This window comes from Cibotium barometz, chromosome 39 (assembly GCF_041138505.1).
Source record: "Cibotium barometz isolate CiBa-2024 chromosome 39, ASM4113850v1, whole genome shotgun sequence".
In the NCBI taxonomy this organism is placed as follows: domain Eukaryota; kingdom Viridiplantae; phylum Streptophyta; class Polypodiopsida; order Cyatheales; family Cibotiaceae; genus Cibotium; species Cibotium barometz.
In genome coordinates this window covers 16,902,108-16,917,388 of record NC_141084.1, presented here as the reverse complement: position 1 = coordinate 16,917,388, position 15,281 = coordinate 16,902,108, and the positions used below count along the sequence as shown (strand labels likewise).

Sequence of the window (15,281 nt, the reverse complement as noted above, 5' to 3'; positions counted from 1 at the left end):
TAACTAAGATTTCCCTATCTACTTCCCTTGAAAGAGCATTAGAGCAATGCCTGTATTTTATTCATGGGCTGACTAAAGAAGCCTTCAAGTCACCGTGCTTCTTTTAGAAAGGGTCGATTCAGTACACAGTTTCCCACTCACAAACATCTTGAACAGCTCACTCTAGATCACCATCAGCTAATGGTAGAAACATTCTTTGCGGAAAAACTTGCAAGACCTGCAAAATATTATAAATAGAGGCATGACTGTAGATTCAACCTACTGGATAAACTAATGGCTAACAAACTTCTAAGGTGTGTCTAAAGTCTTCTTCTTCTTTTTCCCCCAACTGGCCTTTGGCCCAAGATCCTCCTATAGTTACCTATTTTCACTGCCCATAGGCGGCCGTCCGTAGGCGCTTATTTATTTACCCGTAGGCGATGCAACTGAGGAAGCACGAGGGAAGCACCAAGGGGGGGGTTTTGAACCCAAGACCTCTTGGTCCTAGGCAAACACCTTCACCACTTGAGTTATCACCTCATTCGCTGTCTAAAGTCTTTTTATACAGAAGCTGATTAGAAAAGGCTTGCAAATGAAAAACCAACAACACATCTCACAAAAATCCGACCCACTTTTTTGTCGACAATTAACTCTCCTCATTCACTTACAAGGCAGCACTAGCTGCTATTATTGCTAATGGTTCTGGAGAATGTATAGCATCGTAGCTGAACACCTGCAGCACACAGCAAAACAGTTTCCCATCAGCAAGGTGGCTCTGGTAAAATCAAAGTTCATTTTTCTCAGTTTCTATAAGCATTCATTCCAGCATGAATAACCCTAATGCAGACATTGTTTCATTTTATCTTTCATGGCAACTTTGGGGGTCAAGAAGCTCCCTCCAAAATTGCTTCTTGAATCTATAAAGACCTAAAAAACTTAAAATTTGGTTCTAAACTACAAATAAAATCACATCATCCATGCTTTAAAGGTGCACCTATATAGAACTGGGATTTTCTGCACGCAAATGGAAGCCAACCAAAAAATAAGAGGAGGTTTAATGCTTTGATCAAGACAATCTCTTGATTTAATAAAGACACATCAAAAATTCATCTGGACATCAACCCTAATCACATCACTTCCCCAAGATCTGCAGATAAGATCACTATTCGCCAAGCTCTGGAGATGAGGGCCGACTGCACCAAATCAAAACTAGCACAACAGAGCAAGACCAATGAAATGTACCCATTGTATTCCTCATTATGTATCGTGTCAGGTTGCTTCAAACAAGAATACTTGGAGAGAGTAACAAGCTAGAGCTCGCAGCAGCATGTGCCATATTCAGCAGAAACTTTTTCAGCTTTTTTTGTTCCCAATGCTTTGAAGGTTTTGTTGCAATACATTCTGTCACTCTGGGAGAATATCGCAAGGTTTCATAATGAGGTTTTTTTAATCAGTAAATGTCAAAAAAAAATCTTAGAAATCACTATAAATATAGTTCAATAAACAAAGAAAACATATAAATTAGTTAAAAACATTACAATGAAGGTTAGAACAAAAGAAGACAAGGAAGAAATGGGGGGGGGGGGGAGAGGAAGACGAAAGAAGAAAGAAGGAATAAGGAAGAAAAGGGAAAGGAAGAAAAAGAGAAGCGATAAAGTTAGGAACAGGAAGAAAAGGGAAAAGATTGAAGTGAAAGGAGGGGGCTGCAGCAATCCCGAGGAAATGACAGCAGCAACATGAGAGGAGAAGGACCCAATGGCAGAGAAGATGGTTGTTAAGTTGGTAGTGCAGACAGAAATTCGTGGGTGAAACACAGGCAGAAGGGAAAAAAAATTTGAGTGCTTCGAAAATGCGGCATGCCCAAAAAAAAAAGGCACCTTTTGAAAACTCAGGCATAGCAAAGATTAGATATGTATTACAAGAAAAACGTTGCATTATTCAACATTTACTGCTTTCTTTCAAGTTCTATGTGGGGGTAGCTATTTACCCTTATTTTCCACATGTATGTACATATCCAAGTCATAGAGCTGCACTAGAAAATAAAATCATTCCCATCAAGATATGAATCCACTCTATGTATAGACAAAGGATTGAAACAGCCTTCTTGACTAGCTTTTGAAGCACGTGACCTTTTTAATATAGATCTTCCCATTTTTTGCTAGTTACCTCCACCAGCATGTCTCATGCAATGACGATTGCCATTATCCTCTCTCCCATCACCTTCCGATTGAGATGGGGAGCACAGAGCACACAATAGGAGCAGCACACATGCAGATTATGCACATTGGAGGGGATAGAGTGCAACCACTACATGTGACACCACCCAAACCACGATCATTGATTTCTTTGGCCCTCCCCTAGTGATGGCTAGCATTCTAAGGGGACAGCTAGCTCTTGGGAGCCCCTACCGACCACTGCAAAAGAATCCACCCCAAGGCCAACATATTATGCCCACCCGCACATCTGGTGTCATGACTCATGAGAAGAAAGAAAGAAAAAAGTAATATTAATGTCTACAAAGGAATCCAAGGGTCTATGAGACCACAAGTGGTACAATGGTACCATGGACAGCTAGCTCTTGGGAGCCCCTACCAACCACCGCAAAAGAATCCACCCCAAGGCCAACATATTATGCCCGCCCGCACATCTGGTGTCATGACTCATGAGAAGAAAGAAAGAAAAAAAGTAATATTAATGTCTACAAAGGAATCCAAGGGTCTATGAGACCACAAGTGGTACAATGGTACCATGGATATACCGAGCCATGTAAAACTGAAAGAAAAAGGAAAAAGGAAGCATCTACCACTAGCGTATGTACATGTAATCAGCAGATAATGCCGTGGGAGTTTTCGAGGGAGCAAAGGGTCTTCCATGTGGGAAGAGCATCCATTGGTAAAGGAGCCACAAGAAGTGCCAGTAGTTCTAGTGGGGGCAATAGTAGAAGAAGAGCCAAAGAGTTGGGAGATGAGCCTACAAATCGATCAAGTCAAGAAAGGAGCAAAGGTGCAAGGTTTGCCCTATGCTCCAAGTTTAGAGTGAGGGGTGCACACCGCAATTGGATGCCACGTAGACGTGACGATATTTCTTGTAGCCGCTTTAGAGGTCGTATATGGGCAGTTTGGAGGAGTTTGACAACCCTATAGGTGCTCAATTGTTGGAATACAAAGGTCGAGGTAATGAACCAATAATTCGGATACACAACACATGAACCATTGTTTCTTTTTTAATTGGGCAAGGGATTGTTGCTATATGTTTCTTTTCTGTTGTACCAACAATGTGAGCTAAGAAAAAAAAAATTGGCAACCTTAATATCTCACCTTTTGAATTGGGAAAAGGCTTTTATGTAGTAAAGTTGCTCACTGAAGTAAAGCAAAAGCCTTTCTTTAAAGTGATATGCATGACAAACCTCTTCCATAATCAACAACACGCCTTAATCACAATTAAGAGCTTCTGCTACTCCTCGTGTAACAGTGGTACCAGAGCCTAGGGCAGTCCTAGGTATGGTTGTGCATGCTAAATTAGGGCTTTTGAAATTAGGGTTTAAGGCAAAAATTAGGGTTTTCCAACTTCATATTAGTTCAGGCCTTGCATCAATGTTTTCAGCCTTGTTTCACATTAGATAGCAAATAAAGGTTTGCATTTTTGCATAAACACCAAATTACGGTTTGTGTTCTATGCATCGGCTTTGTGCATGTGCTTTGGGGTTCTATGCACAGGTCTTGCATATAACAATAGTTTTGCATGCACATGCACATTGTGTCAAGTCTAGGTCTTAGTCGGTGATCAAGCCATCACATATTTTCTTCATGGTAGACTTGGAAAATCTTAGGTTTCTGGTTGCACAAATGGGAGAAGCAAGGAATTAAAGCAGATGATTGCTTCTCGAGGTTTTGGGAGAGTCAATTGGCAAGAGATTCGAAGACAAGACACACAAAGCCGAGACCAAGGGCATGCAGCCACGACATTTGGGTTTGCAAATTACACATCCAAATCAGCTTTTTTCACAACATAGAGAGGAGGACAAAAAGCATTTAATTGTATTCAAGAGTTTGATTTGGCCTATGATTGCAATCATGTAATTACTCATTCATTAAGTAATATATAGTAGGAGTATATACCGTCATAAGGCCAGATGAATCTGAACTTACGAATAATTTTAAAAGAAAGAAGAGAATCACCAAAAACAAACAAAATTTATTAAAAAAATTAAAAGGCTTAATAGAGACACTCGAGGAAAAAAAAATAGTAATAATAACTTGCAAAAATAGACAAATACAAAACTAAATCACACACGCCCACATAGACACACACAAATTCTTATTGAACCACAACAAAAGAATTTCTAACAAACAAGCTAAACAAATTTTTAATAACTAATTAGCAAAAACAAACTTTAAATGACTAATTCACTAAAACAAAACCAATAAAGACAAGAATACAAAAAGTGTGAAGTTTACCTCAATGATTGTCCAATCATGGAGTATCAGATCATCAACTTCATTATGCATAGCATGGACTAGGTGCCACGACATCCCTACTCACGTCATCAACGCCCCAGAGTAGGTGCGCGTTTACATATATATAAAATTTATCCTAACCAAGAGGATGCAATTTTTATACAGAGACCAACGAGCTGAGTTTCTATCACTTCTCCGGAGGTCAAGTAATATATAGTAGGAGTAGGTTAAGTAAAGAGTCTCTCTCTTCTTTGTGTCATCATTGTTCTTGTGATTAGCGTTGATCTTTGTTGCTTAGCGTTAATCCTCATTAATTAGCTTCCACATAAGTATGCATGTTAAACCTCAGATAAGTGGCATGTACAAGAGGGGTGGTTTATCATCTCTATGCGATGCTAGGGTTTTCTTACTCTTCCATCATCCTCTATTGCAAGAGTTTAGGCCAGAGGATTTGACAAACGAATTCTTTTAAACTGTGAATCACTAACTTTATATTGCTAGTTCCCCATGAATGATTCCTTCAAACTATAAAACAAGACCAAAATTTGTAAAAAGCTGAAGGTAATCTTCATGAGCAAGTCATTAGTTTACCTTTGCTTGTCAGCAGAACAATGATTTTGACTTTGAAAAGCTAAACAAGAACCTCAAAGTGCCACCATGTCAATCAATCGTCACCTATACTATGAATATCAGCTTGTATTAGCGCAGTCAGAATTTAAACTTCCAGTGAGACAATACTTCTTTACATATTCCTCTGCAAGCATGTCGCATGCCCTACCTAGTGCAAGGGTGCTGGTGATATGAACTTCAGAGTTGTCGGGCACAAGTTTGATCTTAAAGTATTATAGTAAAGCGGGGAAGCTATGTTTCTTGAAGTGTTCTTAAAGTTTGAAATGAGGTGGTCTATTATGAAGCACTGGCCTTTTCCACTAAATGAGTTGTAGCTTGGGAAGATGAAGAGAATTAAAGGAAGACTTGTTAAGCTCTACTTCGTTTCTACAAGCTCAACCACATGTATTCATAAACCTGCATGCTCAAATCTATAGTGTTGCATCTTGCATGTGCCAATCTTGTTAATCACTGCAGAGTTCTCCATGACCATATGTTGGGCTAGCTGCATGGTGGTGTTGCAGGGCATGGACCATGGTGAATAGTGGTAGACAGAGGCAAGCTCAGAAGAAAAAGTAAGGGAGCAGAGCAGATTGAATAAGTTATTACTTCCTCCCAGTTTACCATGCATTTTGTTTTTCTTGTCAACTGACACGTCAGTTTCTACTATGAGGGAAATATTGCATACCACACTAAATCCTACAAGGATCTACTCCCACTATGATGGTGAGCATTCAAAAACAGTGAAAAATCATGCAGCCTGGTAAACTCGTTTCATAATAGTGGACTTAACAACTAAAAGAAAAGACTTTAGAACTGCATATGGCACCCACTTGCGAGACACACATGAAGCTCTACACCTTACCCATGAAAGGATTTGTGTGTCATGGTTGAATCCTTTGGCAATCATCGGTCTCAAGGGCCTATCAATGAGCCTACAAATGAGGATCTGCATAAACAAATCACTACTTAATTTCCAGAGAGAATGGATTTGTGGGTATGCATGCTTATTATACATAAACACACTTTTTTTTTGTGAAAACCATAAACAAACACGCACATCCATGCATGAATGCACGCACACATACATGCGCATCAGCGTGCACGTGCGTGCACACACACATCAACCCGAAAAAGTCACTAAACTGAAGAAAAGCCCAAAAAACAAAAAAACATACCCTACAAAAATCAAAAAAGTATTCATATTTTTATTTCAGCCTGTTAATTTTCCCCAATTTCTTCCATTTTCTCTCTTTAGATAGATGGTTTCTACAAGGAAGAGAAAAATGGGCTGGGTGTTTGCATCTGTTAGAAGAACTTGATAAGATGCAGAGACAGGGACATAGAAGCTAGGTAGTACGCTCAGAAGAGAGGTAAAAATCCTATGGAGGCCTAGGAAGAGAATTGGGGAAAGAGGTAGTGGTGAAGCATGACGAAGAAATGGAGGTCAATAACACTTCTATGATTACTAGCTTGGACTTCGTCACGTCAGCGGTGTGACATGGAGATGTCCTTACCGTTTAACCACTTTAAAGGGCGTGTTCGTGGCCAAGTATTGATCAATTTTGGGGCTTTTCAGCCATTTCATTGTATTTGGAGGTCAATAACACTTCTATGATTACTAGCAAGTTCATGCTTGGACTTCGTCACGTCAGCGGTGTGACATGGAGATGTCCTTACCGTTTAACCACTTTAAAGGGCGTGTTCGTGGCCAAGTATTGATCAATTTTGGGGCTTTTCAGCCATTTCATTGTATTTGGTCCTCCACGCGCCCAATGAGCAGCCAAGTGCGGACACTTCAATTATATTTGGACATTATTATTAATAAGTTAGGATTAGCAGCCAACCAACCCTATAGGCCAACCAACTAGCCCGTAATTCACTATAAATAGAGGGCTAGGGTTGAGGGTCAGCCGTGGTGAGCAAGCAAGATAAAGCCACCCCCGACATATCGTGAGCATCATCTAGTGCTTGTCCTCAGCAATCATTGTAAATATTCATTCATGTTCGTAATAGACAATAGATTAGGTCTACATCTATCTTATCTATTGCATGCTTTCATTCACACTTCCGCACAGAGAGATTTGTGTTAAGCTGCAACTTAATCTATGTTTTTGCGTTAATCTCTATTAAGTTATGCACTCATGTTACACACTTCTTGAGAGAAATGTGAAATATGGAGCAAACTCTCAACCAATACATTACTTCTTATAGGCCCTAGGGAAACCATTTTTGAACTTAAAAACATAATAAGGTGACATATTATTAGAAGCCTACAGGAAGCTGATTGCATAAAACGAGCAAGAGCTCTCCTGTTGCAAGCATGACCCCTACGCCATCGCACCCCCCTTGTCCTCGCCATCGTCGCCTTCTCCCTTCCACCCTCACCATCACCTTCCCCTTCTCCACCTCCCCTACTGCCTCCCCACCCCTTGTCTCTGCTTCCACCCCTCCTCCTCTACTTTGCACTGCTCTGCTTCTCCTTTGCGCCGTCCCTAGCCCCTCCTCTCATGCACCCTCCCACTTTGCCCAACCCCCTCCCTCTCCACCATTGACCCCGCCTCCATTTGCACTACCCGCCTTCCTGTATGACGCCCCTCGCCTCCCTCTGCCTATGTACCTTCATCACGCCCACCCTCCTACTTCGTGCTGTCCACCGCCGCTCCTCCCCATTGTTTCGCCCTTTCAAGCTCTCCTCCGCCTCCGTGTTTTTCTTATGTGAGCCCCTTTCCCTCTCTGCAACCTCCTAGTTCTATGCTCCCCACTCCTCTCTAGCCCTCCCTCTTCCGTCGCATGTCACTCTCCAAGCAGGCGTTTAGCTTCCGGGTTGTTCATCATCATCAAGAGTAGGCACTTCTGGTCTTCGCCTTCCAAGAGGACTCCATGGCAGCCGGTCATCCTTGGCCGAGGCCGCTGTCCCTTGCCTATTTTCAAAGGTAGACCTCAAACTCTTAGCTTCCACAATATCCTCCCTCGCAGCCACTTCTATGGTTTGCAAGATCGTAGGGAGCTACCTTGCGCAGACTTGCTCCACGCAACCCTCATCAGCGACCCCAGCAAAATCACTAACATCCGTTTGCAAGATCGTAGGGAGCAACCCTACGCGGATAAATTTGGGATTTTCCCTAGGCAGCCCTCATCAGTGACCCCCGCAAAATCACCAACATCCATTTTCTTGAGCTTCGCTACTCTCATGTGGAGTTTGATTCACCCGAAGAAACTGATCGTGTGTTGCAACAGAGTCCCGTTGCGATACGCAACGCTCAAGCATTTTTCGCGAGATGGCACCCTGGCTTCGACCGTGCACCCGTGTCTGATTTCCCCATGATAGTCTGCTTCTCGAGCCTCTGGAAGTGTTATGTACCTAGTACTAACCCTCAGTGTTTGGGACTAATCCACTAGGGTTAGGGGAGCCTTCAGATTAGGGAAAGCAAGCTTGGATGGGTGGCTAAGGTTCAATATTAATAAATCCAAGGTTATTGGCTATTTATGATTGGACTGTTATTTATAACAGCAAATAAGCACTAGATAAGTGAGTCTTGAGTTATTATTGATTCATTGTGGTATGAACCTAGATCAAGAGCCTTATTCCTGCCATGGGCATGGCCGATCATAAGCGGCCTTGCCGAAGGCCCCTTAATACAAGCTGTGGTGGTATGAAACACCAAGGCTAGCTGGCTGGTTGGCTCAGCCTGTGGGAGTGGAACCCTAACCTCTGGCTTGAGGGAGGTTTGCGGACATGAACCTACAGTTGGGAGGTGAGCTTGCATGTGTCCCTTTCATTTGGTTTCTCCCTTGTTTGTGCCTGTGTATCGGGTTGAATCTTGGAGGGATCTCACGGTTCAAATACAGGCATGGTGTGACATGCGAGGGATTGATCGTGGTAAAACAACCTTAGGCTCAACTAAACTTACTTAATTATACTTAAGAAATAGACAATGGTGTCAATGCAATGCAGCTATATTAAATGCAATGGTTACAAAGAAGATCTATAAATAGATCTATGCCCGTCCCAGATGAATATCTATCTCAGGAAGAGAGAGAGATGCTGAATGCTGATGCTGACTGAATGTTCCCTTCTCCAATGCTGAGGTCCACCCTTGAGATGCTGGCTTTCCTCTATGTAGGAGGCAAGAGGATGAACTGAATGCTGACTGTATGCTGATGATTATGCTGCTGATGATGCTGAATGCTGAACTGTTGACTCCCCTTGCTCCCTGGGCAGGAAATGCTAAGAGGATGCCCAGATGCTGAGATGATCTTCTGAATGAAATGATGTGCTGCCTTTTATATGAGTTATACTGCTGGTCGGTTGCTGACTACTGCTGTCAGCCAGCCATCTGAGACCTCACCACTTCATTAAATGCCCTAATAATGCTGTCGGCTGCTGACCAGGCCCTGTTGGCTGGCTCCACAGTCCATGACCTGATGCTCATGTGCCCTAAATGCTCTTGATGATTTATGTGCTGATGTTAGTGCTGAAACAGCCCCATACACACGCTGCACATGCTGGGATATATGCTGTAAATGCCTGGATAAAAATAGATTAGTGCTTAAATGTCCTGCTTAGTGGTTATGGATGCTAAGAATGCCATGTCACTTGTACACCTACTGGGTGTGCAAGTCAAACATGGGGCACAGTCGAGTGCACAAGACCCTAATGGATTAGTCCTTAACCCCGAGGGTTACTCTGGAAGTGATCTGTCTCAGGTAAACCCACTCGTGTATACTATGCTTCTCTAGACTACATAGGCTGGATGTACTGTATGCGCAGCCTATACCTACAGTCGCATTCAGCAGGTGTGTAGGGAGAGGGCACAGCCAGCAGCATATGGTTGGGACTCTTCATAGTAGGGTACAGTAGAAGTGCAGGAAAGAGAGAGAGAGAGAGAGTGTGTGTGTAGTTTAGGCACAGGCCTGAACAGAGAAAGGAAAGCATGTGCACAGGCAAGTGCCCGTGCGCAGCCAACCTTGAGAAAAAAGGCACGAGAACATAAACTCCATGTTACGAATAATCATAGCAAGACACTAGAGGATGCCATCCAATATGCTAGCATTTATGCAGAGACAATGGCCAGCCAGACTCAAAAGAACATCTCTAAGAAACCTCAAACCCCAGGAACCTCAGAGGAGGATTCGAAGCATAAACGAAAGCTTAAGTCTGAGAAGGTTGTGAGCCCAATCCGAAGAATGAACTGAAGCACCAGAATACCCTTCAGAACATTAGGGAGAGCAATTGTTTCACATGCGATCAGAAGGGCCATTTAAAGGCAAATTGTCTGAAGCCCAAGAGCAAGGGAGCTCATTTGACCGAAGTAATAGGTAACCCTCAAATTTCTTCCGTTGATACTATTTTTTGGGTCTAAGTGCTCGCATGGAATGTACCTTTAATATGGCAGTTTTTGGCCTTAACGACCTGATACATATGTATGGGTCGGTGTTAGGGGAGACTCTGCACATCCTTTTTGAGCCTAGTAGCACTCACAACTTCATTAATGCTAAACTTGTGCAAAAGCTGGGAGTGAAGATGCAACCAAGTGATCATGTGTATTGTGTGAACCCGGCAGCACGACATGGATAGATCTTGGACAAGCACGTGTCTCAATTACCGATATCTATTCAGAGTTATACAGAATCCCTAGATTTTTTCATTATGCATCTTAATAGGGTCAACGCCATAGCAGGAAAAGAATGGTTTGATAACCATGCTGTCCATGTAGATTGGAAGGGTCATATTGTGTCCTTTGTAATGGAAGATGCTCCAGTGTGTTTGAAGGATGATTTTGTGGTCCCAACCTCTATTTTGTAAATTCAGCAGCACTTCGTAATATAATATTTTGTTATGAAGTGTTTTAAGGTGTTTGCCCTTTCATCTAATGATAATTGTGGATGATAACAGTTAAGTTAGATGTTCGGGGACACGAGATTAGAAAGCATCAGGTTTACCAAATGTTTAGTCAGATGTGTTGGGATATGGTCTTCCAACTGGACGGTTGGTTGATAATAGGATTGTTTGGATACTAGGGTCTCAGCATGTGAAGGGTGTGAGTGTTACACCCTACAGGATAGACCAATTGGGGGAGGGGGGGGGGGGGGGGGGGCGAGATTGAATATCTCAAGTTTGGGACAGATTGCACCATTAGGATGAGAATTGTGGGATGTGCAGATTTGCGTGATTTATTTCACCATTTATTCCAGAGGTTTACCAATAGGATGGACCACGACATGCGGTCGAGGTGTAGTGCACCAAGACTTAGTTGGGAAAGGATTGATCACCCTGCCTCACCTACAAGTCTCAAGGAAATTTTATATGGTGTGTATCCTAGTGGTATGGGATGCTAGGATCTCCAGCATGTAGAGTTTATGGGTGTGTCTATTGCTATGTCTCAGGGAAATTTTATATGGTGTGTATCCTAGTGGTATGGGACGCTAGGATATGCAGCATGTAGAGTTTCTGGTTGTGTTTATATTTTCGTACTTTGTAATGTCCTATCCATTGGGGATGGTCACCTACGGTAGACAGAGTTTATCCAAGACTTTGACGAGGAAATTGGAAGGGTAAGTCGGATGGGGTTGCTAGGATTCGCTGGATCCAATTTTTTATATGATTCCTTGAGAGGGCTATGACGAACGGATGGGCATTCCATTCGGTATGGCGATAGGTCCAAGCGGGAAGCTCGATTGATTTAGGCCAAGACTCAAGGATCATTCTGAAAGAGTGCACAAAGCGGAAGCAAAAGAGCACTAGAGTGTGTTGAATAGAGAGTGCAAGAGAGAGAGAGATATGGAGCAACTATGCTGAATATACTGAAGTGGTACAGTCCCAAGCAAGAGACACAAGCAGTCTCATAAGTGAGGGAGCAAAAGATAGACTAGGAAAAATACTAGATTGAGAGGCCAGCCCACCTATTTATAGGTGGGGAGTGCTGGCCGACTGAAGACACTGAAGCTGACTGACTAGAGGACCAAACTGGCCAACTCGAGGGCTGAACTGGCCGACTGGGAAAAAACCATACGAGCTGGGAAAAATCCCAGAAAAATATATAAAATACGGGTGGCGAGCCCACAATCAAGGGCCATGCAAAAGGGACCAAAAGGACACCAGAAATGGGCAGAAACTGGGGATGAATGTGCTAACACCCCCTCTCAACACCAGATGTTGAACAAACTCCGAGAAGCCGAAGATGAGGAGCCAAGGAAGCCTGAGAAACCGGCTTGGTGAACAAATCTGCAGCATTCTCCACTCAAGGACAATACTCCAAACGCAAATCTCCAGCAAGAACCCGTTCACGAACATAGTGATACTATCTCTCAATGTGTTTCGTACGAGCATGAAACACAAGGTTCTTGGCGATGGCGATGCAACTCTGATTGTCACACCAAAGAAGAGTAGCTCCGATAGGAGGACAGCCAAGCTCCTCCAATAATCTCCGCAACCAAATCGCCTCACATGCAGCATAACAAACCGCAAGATACTTCGCCTCTGTAGAGGAAAGTGCCACAGTGGGCTGCTTTTTACTGCTCCATGAAATGGCTCCAGACTAGAGTGTAAAAACACAACCAGTGGTCAAACGCCGAGTATCTGGATCTCCAGCCCAATTTGAATCAGACCATCCAACAAGAGTGCATCCTTGGCCATAGAAGATGCCAAAGTCCAGAGTGCCACGCAAGTACCGAAGAACTCTGAGAGCACACCGCTAATGCTGCTGACGGGTTTGGATGAGAAAGAACTCAATAAACTAACTGCGAAACATATGTACAATCACGAGTAGGTCAACCAAACCAAACAACCAACGAGAACCCGATACTGTTCCTGATCAATCCCTGAAGAAGCATCAAGTAGAGAAAGCTTCTCACTAGTATCCATAGGAGAAGATACTGGTTTGCATCCGGTCATCTAAAATCTGTCGAGAATCTCCTGTGTGTACTTCTCCTGAGAGAAGAAAATGCCCTTCGAGGTCTGCCAAATCTCAAAGCCGAGAAAATAATGCAGAAGGCCAAGATCCATCATCTCAAACTCTGTCTCCAAAGCATCCATGACTGAATGGATCCTCACAGAATAAGAACCTATAAAGATGAGGTCATCAACATAGACCACAATGATAATAATCAACCCCCTCTCAAGGAGGATATAAAGGTTCGAATCTGCATGAGAACGACGCAGGCCGAGCTTCTAAAAGAACTCATCAATCCGCTGGTACCAAGCCCGCGGAGCCTGCTTCAAACCATATAAAGCCTTCTTCAGCCGGTACACCTGATCCTGTTTGCCTGGAACAACAAACCCAACGGTTGATCAACATAAACCTCCTGTGTAAGCTCTCCATTCGGGAAAGCCGACTTGACGTCCATCTGGAAAACGGGCCATCTATGATGTCCTGCAAGAGCAAGAACGGTGCGAATGGTAATCATCCGGGCCGTCGGAGCGAAGGTCTCATCGAAGTCGACTCCAGGGCGCTGAGCATAACCCTTGGCAACAAACCTGGCCTTGTGCTTGTCCAAGCTACCATCAACTCGGAACTTCAATTTGAAGATCCAGCACACACCAATCACCTTACGTTGCAGTGGCCTAGGCACCAAAATCCAAGTGCCATTCCGTTCAATAGCATCCAACACTGCATGCATAGCACGACACCAAGGCTCATGTGAAAGAGCCTCGTCCACAGAAGTGGGATCAGAAGGACCATTAATGATAGAGGACACAAGAGCATAGTTAACAAACATGTTGCCCTCATGAATTTGTTTCCCTGTAACTCTGGAAGATCGCCAAAGAGAGCCAAGCGAAGGAGCAAAAGGAAGCTCACGTAACCCAAAATCACGAACTATCTGATAGTACCATCCAAGCACAGATATGCTCGAACTTGCTGGAGGAGGAGCAGAGTCATCATCATCTGACTGAGAATCCACAATTGGAGGTGTAACAGAAATAGAGGGAGGGGAAGGAGGAGATGGAGGAAAAAGAAGCTCACCACCCCCCTCTGAAGATGTAGGAGTCTCGTCGAACACCACATCACGACTCACAACAACTTTGTCGGCCTGAGGATCATAAAGACGATATGCCTTGGACACAGAGCTGTATCCGAGAAAAGTCATGCGCTAAGACTTCGAGTCCAACTTGGAGCCATGCTCCTTAGAGACATGAACATACGCCGAACAACCAAATATCCGAAAATGAACAACAGAGGGCTTCTCACCATGGAAAGCCTCATATGGAGTTTTATCGGGAAGAGCAGCAATAGGAGACTTGTTCTGAATGTAGACAGCAATGGAAGCCGCCTCAGCCCAGAAACGTCGAGGTAATAAAGAATGCTCAAGCATAGCATGGGCCATCTCCATAATGGTCCTATTCTTCCTCTCTGCAACTCCATTCTGTGATGGAGTATATGCTGTAGCAAGCTGTCTCCGAATGCCATAGGTCCTGCAATATTGCTGAAACTCCTGGGATGTAAACTCACCCCCTCTGTCGAGAGCCTTGACCAAGCGACCGGTCTCTTTTTCCACCTCAACTCTCCAATCACAGAAGTGCTAAAAAGCCTCATCCTTGGTCTTCAGAAAGAAAACCCAAGTATATCTGGAGAAGTCATCCACCATCACGAGCATGTACGCCTTACTCAAAGACGCGGTACTCATAGGACCACATAAGTCTGCATGAACAAGAGCAAGTGATGTCGAAGATCTGTGTCGCCTCCTTCGAAAAGGCGGCTCGGTGTGTTGCTTCCCTTGTAAACAAGAGAAACAAGTAGAAGATGGAGCCTTTATGGTCGGTAAACCCTCAACCAACCCATGCTTCGAAGCTCGCTGTAGAAGCTGATAGCTCAAATGGCCAAACCGAGCATGCCAAAGAGCAGAAGAAGCACTAGAAGAAAGCAGAGCGGTCAACTTGTACAGACCACTATCTTGGACTCTCTGAGCCAAGATGCTACCAATCGCCTTATCACGAATGGTATCACCTCCGCACCCTGAGCTGTAAGAGCACTCACGACAAAAGGTTAAAAGCCAAATCTGGAATATACAGAACATCAGAGAAGTACCTCTTGTTCTCGGAAGAGCAGAAGATGGGGATGGTGCCATGTCCATGCACTGGCACTGGCACGGAAGAAGAATCACCCAAAGTGATCTCGCTTGACCTAGCAGTGAAGTCCTCCAACCAATCTCGATGGGGTGTCATGTGAGCAGTAGCACTGCTATCCACAATCGCGACTCAGAAGTCACAAGAGCAAGTATACGACGAGTACCTGC

The 15,281-nt window shown here is 43.7% G+C and overlaps 1 protein-coding gene across 2 annotated transcripts in view; it reads right to left on the bottom strand.

Moving 5' to 3' along the window:
- The window catches only part of LOC147615797 (putative polyribonucleotide nucleotidyltransferase 1, chloroplastic), a 116,434-nt gene that overhangs the window by 91,947 nt on the left and 9,206 nt on the right, over nt 1-15,281 (bottom strand). For both annotated transcript variants that reach the window (XM_086778405.1, XM_086778406.1), the window contains exons 5-6: nt 5,911-5,994; nt 648-712 (exon numbers count right to left, since the gene is read on the bottom strand). In XM_086778405.1, coding sequence (XP_086634531.1) covers nt 648-712; nt 5,911-5,994 — 149 coding nt within the window. The remainder of the gene's footprint in view (nt 1-647; nt 713-5,910; nt 5,995-15,281) is intronic.